Here is a 15,661-nt window from a genome sequence, read left to right as displayed (position 1 = left end):
CCTCTTCGTTTTCATCCTCCTCATCCTCTCGAAGAACCATGTCCAGGATGTTTCCTTTGATCTTGAAGTCCCGTGAGGTGCTGAGCTTTATGTGCTGCATCAGGTTCACCTGTGACAGGATCACAAACCGGGCACATTTCCCTGCTGATAGATCCTGCCCAGGACAGCCTCAGCCATCTCTGACAAGCCCTTCAGTTCCTACTTAAAGTAAGCAACCACCCACTTGACCTTTTCCATCAGTTTCCTCACATGAATGTGGATTCGGGCCATCAGATCAGAAATAGCAAAGAAACAGAAAAGAACTGCAATTCTTTGCCCCATTGCAGTTGTGCTGCTTCAGGCCAGGTCCCCTCACAGTGTACACGGAATTGGTAGAAAATAGAGTATGTTTACCTTGGATCTCTTAGAAAGGTGGATGAGAAATTTTTCATACTGTTCAATGGCAAAGATGAGATTAGGGATTGGCTTGGTTTCCCGAAGAACTCTGGCCTACAGGGCAAAGAAGAGAAGACCTAAATTTTGGGTTCAAGGGTTTCTGAAGTCCACTGAAGCTGTCAGTAACAGAACTGTTCATGGCTTTGGGGGGAAGCTAGTCAGTTTTCCAATCAAATGCAGCTTTACTTATACACCAGTAGTTAAGTGGTACTTTAGTCTCATCAAAGGACCTAAATGCCAATGGAGATTGTAGCAAATCCTTCCATTTATAATTCCTAAATATTTGTTATCTAGAGACTGGCCAAGGGAAGGACTGTTGGGAGAAATTTGGTTGCCTCTCTGACTTGATACTCTTGTAACAGTGAGCCCATTCTGCACCAGCTCTACTTCCTCTAATCTACATACGAATTTTCACTGCTGGGCTTGTATCTCTTTCCCTTCAACTTGAACTGTAACTTGTAGATCCTTCCATACACTTCTTACGCATACAGACATGTTTCTGTATTAAAAAAAAACTACAGATGAGGACATTGTTCTCATCTTCTTTTCTTAACATCTTGGAGAGAATTCTGCATCTGAACTTTTAGATTTGTATTTTTTTCAAGTCTGCATAGTATTCTACAGTATAAATGTACTATAAACCCATTTAGCCAGTCCTCTATTAGTAGGTGTCTAAGTTTTCCCAATATTTCATTTTTATATACAACATTGCTAGGACCATTCTATACATAGGCCTTTAAAAAAATTTTATTTATTTTTTAAATGGCAGTTTCTTTCTACCTATCTATTTATGGGGGGTTAGGCTTGCTTATTTTTAATGAAGGTACTGGGGATTGAACCCAGGACCTCGTGCATACCAAGCATGCACTCTACCACTGAGCCATATCCCCCCACCCCCCCATCCTATATATAGGCCTTTATAATTTCTATATCCTAAAAGTGGAATTGTTATATTAGAGAGAGACATAAACTTTTTCTAAAACCAGTTCCTCCCCAATGGTTATCCTAGGCTATTTCTATTTTTAAAGAAAGCTCAAGATTTTCTGGTATTTCCTGAATAAAGCATGTATTTTTTTTTTGTTTAGAGAAAGATGTTCCACCTGATCATATAAAATCCATGAGCCGAGAAGCAGCCATGCACAAGCACTTTTCCCCTAGCTTTATATAATTCACATACCATACAACTTACCTATTTACATGGTACAGTTTAGTGTTTTTTAGTATATTCACAGAACTGTACAACCATCACTACAGTCAATTTTAGAAAATTTTCACACACACCCCCCCCAGAAATCCTGCACCCATTTTAGCAGGCACCTTCCCAGTTTCTCCAGTACCTCACTGCACTCCCCAGTTCTAGGCAACAACTAATTTACTTTGTGTCTTTTCAGATTTTCCTTTTCTGGACATTTTGTATAAATGGACTTAAATAATATGTAGTCTTTTTGTGACAGGCTTCTTTCACTTAGCATAGTATTTTCAAGGTTCACCAGCAACAACATTTTAATGGTTACTGTCAGCAACTTACCATGACTGTGGCACCAGCAGAGGTTTTCTCTTTTTTCTTTTCTCCTGTATATTTTAGGCTCTTACTCTTCTTGTTCTAAGAAACAGAAACAATTTCTCATTCCTGAAGATTTTTCTGTAGCGCTAGCAGGCTAGTGGTAGTTTTCTAGGAAGGTGATTAAAGAAGAGTGTGGGGACTCTTATAAAGGAGCCAAGTCTGGGTGAAGAGAGAATCCTGTAGCAGACGCTGGAAGATGGGAAATATTCTGTGACACTTAATAATCCTAAAATAGTTTTCTATTTCTTTTTGTCGTTGGAAGGTTTTACAATCTTGCTCTTAGAAGCACCTGGAAGTTAGGGCAGGACCAACCACTGTTATACCAGGCCAGCCAAGGGACTAGTGAGGTACAAAAGGATGGTAAAAATGGGGACTGTCAAGGCGGTAGTAGGAATAGGTAGTTCCCTACTGGGAAGTTAACTAAAAGGGTTGCATAAAGGAGAGGAAGCTGGAGAGGCTGTTCTGAGGCCTGAAGTCTTCGCACTTGGAGGCAATCACCAGGAGCATCTTACACGGGTCACAGGGATGCTTATTTCCCTGTTACAGATAAACAGAGAATAAAGAGCTCCTGGATACAGAAAGAACCAATAAGAAAGGGAACCAAGAAGTACAGGATTCTGATAAGGCAGAAAAGAATCAAGACACGAGTCAGGAGAGACTGAGGAGGAAAGCCACCCAAGTATGAGGTACACAAAGAGGAATCTTTTATCTGAAGGGGGAGTTCTATGCCCTCTAGGAATGAAACTTACCATGCTCCATGGGGTAAGAAAAAGAATTAAAAGGAGACCTGTAAATCAACTAGACTTCAATTAAAAAAAAAAAACCAATATCATTACCAGTATAATATCTGACGCCTCAAAAAACAGACAAAACAGAGACCTGCACATGAAGAGAAATTATATCACTAGAGCCATGTGAGAAGCAGGAGGCTTGGTCCACAAGCCATGTTCTAGAAAATAAGAAAACGTATGGATTCCAGAGGGGCTGGAATTGGGCCCTGGAAAGCAGGGTAGAGTGTGAAACCTTTTTAAGGGAGGGGCAGAGAAGCAGCCATAGATAGAACTCATGTGACCAAATGGGAAGTAAGCCACCATCCTAAAGGTTGTACCCAAGATGGGACCTTGTTGAAACTCCCTAAATCAACCCCATCTATTGCCCATTTCTGCCAATTCAGGTAGGATTAAAACTGTAGCTGGAAGAGAAGCGTCTTTTAAAGGTACACAGTTCTGAGCAGGATGCTAAAGGTTTTGGAGCAATAGCTTTCATCACTTTCTTCCCACTGAGATCCAAGGCTATGGGAAAAAAGAAGGGGCTAAAAGAGAATAAATAGCTCTCTAAAAGATGCAGCAAATACAATCCAGATTTCTAGATAAAAGTTGGAGTTAATGGAACCATGGGCTCTTGCCCGAGGTCGCTCATCAAGTCCATCTCACAAAGAGAAAAATGTTTTGCCTGTGAGTCAGCTGACTTGTCCAGTAAGGCTTTATGTCAAACACAGACTGGGAAGGGGGAAAATATCCAGGGAATACATAACTGGTTTTTGTGTAATGTAGAAACAAATGTAACGCAGAACGAGTTTTTGTGTAACGTGGAAAAAACCAGTCTAGAAGGTGCCTGGTGATATGCAGAAGAAAATGCTTGAGCGTGGAGTCAAACACAAAAACCCACACCTTCCAACACTTTACATGTCCATGAGTATCAGGTATTAATTCTAGAGCAGGGGCTGGCCAACTACAACCCATAGGCCAAATCTAGCCCACCGCTTGTTTTTGAAAATAAAATTTTATTGAACACAGCCAAGCTCATTCATTTGTATATTGTCTATGGCTATTTTTATGCTACAACAACACAGTCTAATTGTGACAGTGACTGTATGGCCTGCAAAACCTAAAAGCACTTACCATCTGGCCCTTTACAGAAAAATACGCTGGTCCTTGTAGAGTCAAACCACCTGGGTTCAAGCCTCAGCCCTACCTCTTAACTTGCTATCTGTTCTTGGCTTTTTAAATAACTAGTATTACTATTTGGCAGAAGAATGTTCCATAGAGTTCAGCTTGGGAAACAATGCCGTAAGACCATATTCATTTTATTAGAGCAGCTAATGTTTAGAGAACACTTGCCTGTGTTGTGTGAAGCGCTTTTCATGCATCATCTCGTTCACTCTCACTACACTTGCTGCTGCTTTACTCACATTCCCAAAGGATGCCCAATGGCACAGATTTGGAATCACCCAGAAGTAAACTAAGTCACCAAGCCCAAGCATGCTTGTTTCTTCCCTGCTCCAAGTATAAGCATATCAAATGCTTTCTCTCTCTAAATTGTTAACATCTTTTTCTTCTTTAAAAATAAAAAGACTTCCTTGCTGTAAAGACTTCAAGCTTTGGTTTGTTCTCAAATAGGCACCTCTGGCTTCTGGTAAGTAGAGAAGAAACTTTATATACACGCAGCTCAGGTGACCTAGCAGTCCCCCAGGAATATAAGGAGTCCTTTCTTACTTGAAGACATATTTTGGTGCAGACTCTGAATAACTTACCTGTACGTAAGAAATGAAAGAATAGCACAGAGGGGTCAGATGTGAACCTGAGAGCTTCACCTGCAGCAAAGGAGAAGGAAACCAATGTAACTAGGAATAAGATGCTTCCCCCATTCCTGGGAAAGGCATTCTCAACTCACCAGCTTTTCCATATTTTTTGGAATTCCTCTGGGGCTCTGACACACCTGGAGATACTAACAAGAGAGTTCAAGTTTTAGTATGCCATCCTATATAATTGTCCCATGAAACTACAGGTAGTGACTCAGTGAGCAAATGGAGTGTGACTTACTGCTCTGACTGGGGAGGGAAAAGAAAACAAGCTACCGGATTTATAGAGAATCCTAGACTCAAGGCTTCCTTTTTCCCCTCCTCTGAGTTCCAAAGCTTCCCAGACAACAGGCAATGAAAAGTTTCTGTTTCTGACTTGTTTAGTTTACTGCTTTAAAAGTCCTTCAGGCTGAATAGTTCTTGCATCTAGAAAACTAATGACTTTGCTGTTTTTCCTTTAAAAAAAGGCAATAAAGATTAGACGTTCTCAGTATTTCTACCACAGAAGCTCAGAAGCCACATCATGTAGCCAGAGCTGCACCTTCTGGCTGCACTGCTGTTTGGGTATATGGTGTGAGCTGGCTCACCATCTTTCTTGGATTGTCGATGCCTTTCTAAGTACTCATGTGGATCATTGGTAGAATCAAAACTAAATTACCTAGTTCCTATCACTCTCTGAATGTCTGCTGATAAACAAAATATTGCCAAGTGCAAAAAGTTTCTGGTTAACAGATACTAAGAAGCATTAACTAAAACTCAGGGCAAGTATACCTTGTATTAAAAAAAAATAAACTTATTCCCTACCCTAGTACCTGACTTGTAAAGCATTTAATATCTACTTGTTAAAGGAGCAAATACCTTTCCAGTGTCCAGACTGCAACAGTCAACCTTTTTGTGCAGTTGGAATCAGATTAAGTTCTATGGCAATAGTTTAGACTGAGTCTTAGAAGGTGTTTGAAGAGGCACTCACTCTCAATCAGGTACCACATACTCAAATGCCAAGGAAATAAAGGCCTCTTAAAACAGATTCAGAATTATGCCATCAACTGTTTTTTTCCGGACCTGGAGATACCTGCTACTTACTGATCAACCTATGACTTGCAAAGATGTAGGCAAGAGCTCTGCACAGGAGCATCCTGCAGCAGTGGGTCGCATCCTGGCTGGGTGGGGCAGAACAGTGGTGGTGACCCTGATCTTGTCTCCCATACTCACATATCTGACAAGTGCTGTAAGAATGGTGTACATTTTGCAAAGATCCTTTAACAAGGTGTCCACACAACTGCCAGATGGCAGGGCTGTCTGCACCAGCTCATGGAAAAACGTAAGCAGAGTTCCCAGTTGTATGATGATGGCCTTCTCAATAGGATGATTTGGTAGAGTTGCCTGAGAAGAGGTCTCTTCTGAAGGAAAATGAAATCGGAACATTCAAACCCAACTGGCCTTATTTTCTAGTTGAAGTGCAAGAGATTTAGAAACCAACTAAACATCATTAACTAAGCAGTTTGTAAGGAAAATGAACATGTAATTCATCATGCAGAGCACATCAATAATCATGCTGTCATAAACCATATTACCTTCTACTTCTTTCATTACACTGGAAATCTAGCACAAACAAATGAACAAACAGCTCAGGGCCTCCGCTTTTATGTTGTAGTCCAATTCAGATTTTGGTTGACTTTGCTTTGATCACAGTTCCTGGAACCCCTCCCTCAACTCATCTTACCTGGTATGATTTCTTGGCTCACTTGTCCCTTAAGTCTGGTGATCAGCCAGTCCACTTCTTCTAGGACCTTCTCAGCCTGACTCAGAACAAGTAACTGAAAGAAAAGAATGCCTGACATGGCTCACTGCACACAACTGACTGCTGGTGTAATACATCAACATGGCCACCTGCAGGCAGTTACAGGCCTCACGACAAGAGCCACTATAATTCACACTTTACAGGCAATAAAATGGAAGATATGACAAGGCTATTTCCCAAGGGGTGGGGATCAACACTTACAGACACAGTAGGGGCAGCTGTTTTCAAATTCACCACTGCAAAGTGGTTTGTTTTCTCCACTTCTACATCCTAGGGAGGGAGGTAAGATGTAATGGCAGTAAGGCTGTTCCCCTGGCCTCTATCCCCAACTCAGGGTGTTGTGTTGAAGGCTTACTCTGGTACCTGGTCTATGTCTCCAAGATGTCCATGGATATCCTGGGACAAGTCACGTAGCAGGATGACAGGACTCTTATACAAAACATGGAGGCTGAAGAGCAAATTCATCAAGCCTTTGCAAAGTGAGGCATCCTCTAGGAGTAGGAAGGAAAGAAACTTAAAAGGTAAGTTATAATCTAGTCAGTCCTTTGGTGGGGAGGGGGGGTGCCTAACTGGAACAAGTAGCTTGTCACGTCTTGGGCACAATATCCCTGTGCTGCACACACTCCAACCAAGGCAGCTCTTCCACAAAAGTGCACTTCTACCCCTGGGACCAAAGAAATGTTCTCTATTATTAGTCACAATCATTGTGTTAACTAGCACACAGATCAAGATACAGAACACCAGCAGCACCCAGAAATGCCACCCCCACCAAGGAAACTGTTATTCTGACTTGTAACCTCACATCTAGTTTTGTCTGATTTTGAACCTTATCTAAATGGAATCATACAAAGTACTCTCTTTGTGTCTGTCTTCTTTTGTTCAATGTTACGTATGTGAGATTCCTCCATGTTGTGTGTCCGTGTAGTTTGTTCATTCTCATTACATTAGTGGAATACTGTACAGCAATGGTGTGTGTACGGCACAATTCCTTTATCCCTTCTACTGCTGATGAACATTTGGGTTTGGTTTTGCCGATCAGAACAGCGCTGCTGTGAGAACTCTTCCACCTATTTTTGCTGGGAGTGAAACTGCTGGATCATAAGCATATGTTTATTTTAGTACTCAGATATTATACCAGCTGACACCTCCAGCAGCAGGAATGAGAGTTCAACTGCTCTATATTCTTACCAACACATAGTATTGGTATTGTGTATTTTTTTCATTTTGGACACTCTGGTGAATGTGTAATTTTCTAAATGTTTTTGGGTGGTGATGATTTTATATAAAGCCTAAAAGGAAACATGGCAGGAAACTTACCCCAGCTGTTTTCCTTGCAAATCTTAGATGTCCAGGATAACATCTGCACAAACTAAAGATCATTCAGATATTAAAGAAACATGCCAAAAGAGATCTAGGTGATGTCAGACTAAAAGAGCCCATGACCCTTCTGAGCCTAAGGAAAACACCTGCCAAAATATGTGCCTGGATCTAAAGTGGTAATCTACTACAAATAGCAAAAAATAAGTCCAAAGTTATGAGAAATAGTGATACTTTTCTCAATATAGCACATGACTTAATTCTCAATGTCTATGCCCTCAATAAGGGCCAAAGGTCCTGGGGTCTGGGCTCTTACCTCCCTAAACTTCCTCTACCCCTACCACCACGGTCTAAAGCACCCACCTCCTCTTTTTTTCCTTCTCATGCCCCACACTCTGCATTTGAGACATCTTTAAGGAGTAAGCTAATAGAAAGGTGTAGGAGAGAGAGATCCTGGCCATAAAGATAGAAGAATTCGCTTTTAAGAACCAAGAGGCCACAGGAGGTTAGAAGGGAGCAGGAAAACAAACAAACAAAAAAAAGAGGCAAAACCCCAGAGCTTTGGGAAGCTTAAGGTCTTGGGATAGCAGGTCCTATGTTGCCAGATACGCACACAGCTTTCTGCTTCAGCAGTTCTTTGGGATAGACTTACAGGCACAAAGGCACTGAGATGCAGAGATACTCCAATGTAAAATGACCAGTAAGAATTCAGTTTTTGATCTACTGGGGAAAAAGATAAATTCACAGGCTAACAGAAAGTTTTCTGCGAACTGATAGAAAAAGATTTCCAGAATACAGTGTTAAATGTAATAAAGAAATAAAGCAAGAAGCTGAACAAGCTTTTGTGTGAAGACGGGTAGGCTCAGGAATAAGAATCTATATTCACATTTGCTGTACAGGAACAAAGAAACTCTTTACATAAGAAACTAAAAGAAGGTATTTACTTATTTGAGGGAGAAGAAGAACTGAACAGGTGGAGGACATGGATAGGAGGGAGACCATTTACTGTAAACCTTTTTATAATTTCCGTTTTTCAAATCATAGGACTTTATTACTCATTTAAAACTAAATTAAAAAATTTTAAAGACTACCTGAAGTTATGAGGGGGTGGGTGGTGAAAATTAAATTATAAAAATTTCCCGTTTATATTAGCCTTTCCAAATCTATTTATTTTCCCTCAAATGTCCCCATGTTCAAATTTGCTGTCCGTGTTTCTTTCCTAGTCCTCTGGTCCTTACAGCAAAAGCAACAATATGAATGAATTAAACTGAAAGTAAAGTGGGATGCGTTGTTTCAATCTAGGATGAAGTAAGTAGCAAAAGGGACTTTTTTCTGGCTACCTGGAACCAGGACAACAGGAAAGTCAGGTCCGCTTCTCAGTGCTCAACACCATAACGCGCCAGGCTACCGTCTGGTCAGTTCTTCCTAAAGCAAGGGCTCACACAGGAGGCTTCAATCTCAGCACTCCACCTTGCCTCCTCACAAACCAGGAAGCAGATGTGGTAGGACCACACAGCCCTAGGCTCTCAGGACACTCTTTACCATCCTGTAGGGAAATTACTCCCGGATATAACAGACCCACAAAATGTGGCCCTTCTCTTATTCTATATGCGTGAACGCAATTCTGTGTGTATGTCCTCACACCCATATACATATACCTCAGACCTATCTGGGAGGACTGGTTCTGTTTCAGGACTGTAACTATGCTTTCTGACTTATCACCTTTTGTTGAATCTCCACCAAACTCAGGGGCAGCTCAACTTACTGAGAAAGCCTACTGCTGAATGTCAGCTACTTTCTTGGTAATTAACACACTTTCATCTTAGAAAACACCAAGAGTGGAGAAAAACACAGGTTAAGAAGGCTGAAGTCCCCAAAGATAAAATGTTTTTCTATAGTGCTTACAGTTTACTCTTGACAGGTGGCCAAATTAACAAAAGCAGTAATTACGTCATGGTAGAAACCCTATGTAGGGAAGGGGACATCTTATACATCTTGTATTAATTCAGAAACATAACTGAATATATCACTTTAAATAAACCAGACTTCAAGAGGACATACTATTAAGACGTTAATACTCCTTGTCTTCTGAGGGATGCCACGAGGGACTGAACGAGTGGCGCTCATACCTGAGGGGAGGAGGGCTCCAGCAGCTTGGACAAGTTGGAGAGAACAGTGATTAGCAGGAGGGCTTCTTTGTTGTTAAAGTCCTCCTCTTGGCTGCTAAGTAAATTCAACATGGACCTCTGAGAAAGGAAAAGTATGTACAGAAACATTAGCAGACATGTTACTAGCAGGGAGAAGAGACATCTAGCTAGAGACTCCTAAGGCTGGGACAGAAAGGATTCAAAGCTACCAAAAACCCAAAAGGATAAAATCTGAAAATAAACCTGAATTGAACAGGTAGTTTCCTACCCTGTTTTTTAATTGTAAGTCTGAGAGTTTTCTTAAAAACTATGGACCCCTTCTCCTCCAACCCCCTGCCATCGGAAGCCCACCTACTGACCTCAGGGGTAGACCACGCCCTAGTGCCAGCATTCCCTACACACTTTCCCTGTTTTCCTTTTCTCAGTTCTTCTCACCATCTGAAACACTCTAAATTTTGTCTGTCAGTCTCTTTCCACTATAACATAAGCTCTGCAAGGGCAGGGTTCTGTTTCTTTTATTCCCTGCTGTATCTCCAGTACCTGGGACAGTCCCTGGCACATAACAGGAACTTTAAAATTATTTATTAAACAAATCCTCTGTGATAAAAGAGCCTAATATTGTGACAACTAGTGGTTAGGAACTAACAGGCTTCACTGTCCAGTCTTTATGCAAACTGACAAAGCCAAATTATACTCCATAAAGGACTCCTAGCTATCTCTTTGTATCAACCCAAACAGTGATTCTTATAGGAAATAAATGCTGCAGATTGGGGTGGCTTAATCCACAACCTCCCTAGAATCCTTTTAGATGCACTATCTTTCGTTCTAAGGGCTATGTCTTGTTGCTTGGATGATGACCCAGAAGATTCCTGTCCTACTTGCTCACTGTCTGCCCATTCTCACCAGCTGGCCCTGCTAATAGACCCTTTCCAGGGACCCTCACAAAGTACAGCAGTTTCCCAGGCATCTCACCTGAAACTGCCGGATCTGGAATGCTGCTCTTTGAGTGACACTGGCTTCTACCTCTTCTTCTTCCTTATCTGTGGCATCTAGGAAAGGAAAAGAACTCTGCCTTCCTTGAAATAGGCTCAGGCTTTTTTGTCTTTTCATAGCTAAAATTTTAGGAGGCCAAAACAGTTTGGAGGCAGATTTAATTATATTCCTAACACACTGTGATTTCTTAATACTATATTCCATTTTCCATTCACTGTGGTTAAATGTAATCCAGTAAGGGCCAATTCTGAATCCACTAGATGTCACTACTTAGCAACATTAGGACTGTTCTCAGGTGTCCTCCGGTAGGTTAACAAATAGAATCGAGGTTTGGTTAAGAAAGAGAAACTCAGATCAAGCCAACTTATCAAAATTGAAATGCCCACCCAGAGCCCTGAGAAACTGATGAATCTTGGGCTGGTAGAACTGCTGCACAACACTGAGTATCTTCTGCAAACCCTCCAAGCACAGCAGCGAGATGCTCTTTCCTTTCTCTTTCTTTCCTGACTCTTCCACTGAAGTAGGAATTGAAGTGTATCTCCAAAGCAAGACCCTGGGAAAAAGTGATATTATTTTCAAAGTCAGGTTCACTGAGGTACAATTTACATGCAGTAAAATTCACACTGTGTAGATGTATAGTTCTAGGAATTCTGACTAACTTACACAGTTGTGTACTCATCCTCACAATCAAGACATATCCATCACCCCAAAAGTTCCCTTGAGCTCCTTCCTTTGTAGTCAATTTTCTCCCCCTGATTTTCCAAGCAACCACTGATCTATTTCCTGTCTTTATGGTTTTATTTACAAAAATATCACATAAAAATGGTATCATTCATTATATAGCCTTTAGGGTCTGGCTTTGCGAACAACATACTCTTTTGAGAGTCACCTATGTTGTTGCATGTATTGGTAGATTGCCCCATTTTATTGCTGAGTAGTATTCCAGGGTATAGATGTACACAGCTTGTCCATTCACTACTTTATCCATCCATCTGTTGATGGACTTTTTGGTTGTTTTCAGATTTTACTATTACAAATAGAGCTGCTATACTCAAATGTTTATATGGACATCTGCTTTCACTTCTTTTGGATAAATACCTAAGAGTGGAATGGGTATATCATTATGGTCAGTGTGTGCTTAACTTTTTAAGAAACTGCCCAACTATTTTCCAAAGTGGTTGCACCATTTTATATTTCCATCAATAGTGTGTAAGAGTTCAAATTCCTCCACATTCAGGACAACACTTTGGTATGGTCAGTCTTTTCACTTTTAGGCATTCTAATAGGTCTTCAGTGATTATCTCGCTGTGATTTTAATTTGCATTTACCTAATGATTAATTACATTTACCATCATTTTATGTTTTTGCCATTTACATATTCTTCTTTGGTAAAGTGTCTGCTCAAATATTTTACCCATTTTTTAATCCAGTTGTTTTCTTAGCAAGTTCAAGAGTTATTTACATACTCTGGTTACCAGTCTGTCATCAGGCATGTGTTTTTGCAAATATTTTCTCCTAATCTGTGGCTTGTCTTTTTATTTCCTTGAGTGTTTTTCAAAAAACAGAGAGAAACTTTTTAGAAATATTGACTGTGCTTCTGGTATTACATCTAAGAAATTTTTACCTAAAACAAGGTCACAAAGGTTTTTCTGTTTTTTTCTAAATGTTTTACAATATTTAGTTTTTCATTCATGGCTCTGATCCATTTCAAGTTAATTTTTTGTATATGACAAGAGGAATGGATAAAGGTTCATTTTTTCACATACTGCTGTCCAATTGGTCCAAAATCATTTGCTGAAAAAGACTTTTTCTCCATTGCATTACCTTGGCACCTCTGTCAAAAGTCAAATGATCATACTTGCTTGAATCAATGCTGAACCATCTATTTCTGTTCCAATGATTCTGCCAATACTACACTCTCTTAAACACAGCAATTTTACAGTTAAAACTTGAAATCAATTGTGGGAGTCTTCTTTGTTCTTTTATTTCACGTTTTAGTTATTCTAGATCGTTTACTTTTCCACATAAATTTTAGAATCATCTTGTCAGTTCCTACGATAAAGCTTAATAGAATTTTGATTGGAATTGTGTTGACTCTATGGATCAAGTTTGGAAGAATTCACACTTTGACAACACTGAATATTCCAATCCCTGGACACTTTATCTTTCCATTTACTTGGGACTCTGTTGGTTTCTCTTAATATTTTGTAGACTTCGTCACATAAATCTTGCATGTTGGTGAGATTTATCACTAAGCAGTTCATGTTTTGTGATGCTACAGTAAATGGTAGTTTTTTAAATTTCAATTTCCAGTTGTTAACTGCCAGTATGTAAATAAAAATACAGTTAAAAAAAACACTGACCCTGTATCCTGCAACCTTGCTAAACTTACTTAATAGATCTAGTGGCTTATAAAAAAATTCTTTGGAATTTTTTATGTAGACAATTATAAAGTCTATAAAGACAGTGTTATTCTTTCCTTTCCAATCTGGATGTCTTTTATTCCTTCTTCCTGTCTTACTGCACTGGCTAGGACCTCCAGTATGATTTTGCATAGTATATGGTGAAAGCACAGGGCAAGGGAAGTATTTATTGAGTCTTTCTTCATTATGTATGCTGTTAACTGTAGCATTTTGGTGGATTTCCTTTATTGGATTGAGAAAGTTTTCCTTCAATCCTGGTTTGCTGAGAGATTTTATCAAGATTTATGTTGAATTCTGATTTCCTATATCTACTGGGATAAATATATTTTTTTTTTTGCTTTTAGTCTGTTGACATGGTGAATTATACAGACTGACTTACAAATTTTGAGCCAAACTTGGATCCCTGGGGAAAACTCCACTTAAATATGCTATCCTTCAAATAGCTGGGGTGAATTTTCCAATTTTTTTAAACAATTACATTCACGAGGGAATTTGGTCTGTGGTTTTCTTATAATGTCTTTGGCTAGATTTGGTTTCAAGGTAATTTACACTGGCCTCATAAAACAAGTTGGGACATGCTCCCTCCTCCTCTATTTTCTGGAAGAGTCTATATAAATATTAGTAATACTTCTTAAAATATTTGGTACAATTCACCAGTGGAGACATCTAGGTCTGGAGTTTTTGTCAATGGAAAATTTTGAATCACAAATGCAATTTCTTTAATAGAGATAGGATTACTCAGGTTACCTACTTCTTCTTGAGTGAGCTTTAAAGAATCTGTTCATTTAAGTTACCAAGTTTATTGGCATAAAGTTAACATTCTGTTATTATGAATTTTTAATGTCTGCAGAATCAGTAGTGATGTCTCCTCTTCCTCATATACCTGATATTTGTAATTTGTGTCTTCTCTCTTTTCCCGATCAGTCTGGCTAAGGTTTATTACATTTATTGATCTCAACAAACTAGCTTCGGTCTCATTCATTTTCTCTATTATTTTCTGTTTTTATTTCAATTATTCTGCTTTTATCTTTATTATTTCCTTCCTTTTGCTTACTTTCATTTTAATCTGCTCTTCTATTTTCTTAATGTGAAAGCCTACATTAAAGATTTTACTTTTTTCTAATATAATCACTATTGTTCTAAATTTCGACCTAGATGCTGCGTTAGCTGGATTACTCAAAATTTGATATGCTGTGTGTTCATTTTCATTCTGTTAAGATACCTTTTAATTTCTGACTTTCTCTTTGACTATGGGTTATTCAGAAATGCATTTAATTTATAAACATATGGGGATTATCCAGATATTTCTGTTACTGCTTTCTTGATTAGTTCTGTTATGGTGAAATAACATACTGATTCCTATTTTTAAAATTTGTTGAGTTTGTTTTATGGCCCCAAATATGGTCCATCTTGATGAATGCACCATGAGCACGCGAAAGGTATGTGTATTTTAAAACTGACTGAAAGTTCTATAAATGTCAATTAAGTCAAGCTGGATGATAGTGTTCAAGTTTTCCATGTCCTTCTTCATTTCCTATCTACTAATTCTACTGATTACTGAGAGAAATAGATTATTATTTGTGTATTTCTCCTTCAGTTCTATCCATTTTTGCTTCAAGTATTTTGAAGTTCTGTTGTTTGGTGCATATACATTTAAAATTGTTATGTCTACTTGATGAATTATTTAGTCATTATGTAATATTCCTCTTTATTCCCGGTAATAGAATAACATTTAAAATAATTCCTTCCCCCCTAGAAAAACATTTTATACGTGATTAACAATGCACACCAAAATAAGGCTAGAGAAATAACCCAACACTAGTGACTGCCCTTTCACGTTTAGGGCATACCCAACTTCAAACCATCTTCATCGCCACCCTCAACTTCCTCTCTTGGAGACTCCACAGCAAGTGGAACAGGTTTCTAAGGGTAAGTGTAGCTTACCGAGTTATGTCACAGAGGTTCTGAAAGACCTTCTCTGGGTTTTGGCCATCAGGGCCACTCACGTGCCCTGTTTCCATTAGCTGCTGTACCTTCTGCAGAGCTACATTCACTGCATAGCGCATAAACTCATTGCTGGACCTCAGAACAGACAGGCTCTCTTCATGACTTTGGCTACTGTCCCTATAGAGAGAGAGAAAGAGAAAGATTCCCCTACTGCTATTAGGACTTGGAATTAGGTTTTCTGGGCACTGTTCAGAATAGCAGCACCCAGCAAGCACTGAACGATAGACTGACAGATTCTAGGTAGTCCAGGCCAGAATCAATGCCATGGCTGCCCTTCTTTAAATACCGTTCTCAGTGTTACCTCACCTTCTCCCCACCTTCCCCAATCCTCCTACTTTGATAAAATTTAAATGTCAGTCTTAGTTTTCTTAGTATTTTCTTTGTTATTGTTCT

At 39.4% G+C, this 15,661-nt stretch overlaps 1 protein-coding gene and 1 non-coding gene across 4 annotated transcripts in view; both read right to left on the bottom strand.

Annotated features, from left to right (window-relative positions):
* The window catches only part of FANCI (FA complementation group I), a 58,638-nt gene that overhangs the window by 1,681 nt on the left and 41,296 nt on the right, over positions 1-15,661 (bottom strand). For all 3 annotated transcript variants that reach the window (XM_006198460.4, XM_072950760.1, XM_072950759.1), the window contains exons 24-37: positions 15,206-15,385; positions 11,225-11,391; positions 10,818-10,894; positions 9,828-9,944; positions 7,699-7,750; positions 6,745-6,872; positions 6,583-6,651; positions 6,304-6,397; positions 5,793-5,980; positions 4,673-4,726; positions 4,533-4,592; positions 1,964-2,038; positions 394-489; positions 2-109 (exon numbers count right to left, since the gene is read on the bottom strand). In XM_006198460.4, coding sequence (XP_006198522.1) covers positions 2-109; positions 394-489; positions 1,964-2,038; positions 4,533-4,592; positions 4,673-4,726; positions 5,793-5,980; positions 6,304-6,397; positions 6,583-6,651; positions 6,745-6,872; positions 7,699-7,750; positions 9,828-9,944; positions 10,818-10,894; positions 11,225-11,391; positions 15,206-15,385 — 1,465 coding nt within the window. The remainder of the gene's footprint in view (position 1; positions 110-393; positions 490-1,963; positions 2,039-4,532; positions 4,593-4,672; positions 4,727-5,792; positions 5,981-6,303; positions 6,398-6,582; positions 6,652-6,744; positions 6,873-7,698; positions 7,751-9,827; positions 9,945-10,817; positions 10,895-11,224; positions 11,392-15,205; positions 15,386-15,661) is intronic.
* On the bottom strand, positions 1,254-1,325 carry TRNAT-GGU (transfer RNA threonine (anticodon GGU)). The gene has a single exon. It is a non-coding gene; the product is annotated as a tRNA-Thr (tRNA).

The sequence above is a fragment of the Vicugna pacos genome, chromosome 27, assembly GCF_048564905.1.
Source record: "Vicugna pacos chromosome 27, VicPac4, whole genome shotgun sequence".
Classification (NCBI taxonomy): domain Eukaryota; kingdom Metazoa; phylum Chordata; class Mammalia; order Artiodactyla; family Camelidae; genus Vicugna; species Vicugna pacos.
Note: the sequence above shows the minus strand (reverse complement) of the source record. Positions and strands in the feature narration are given on the sequence as shown.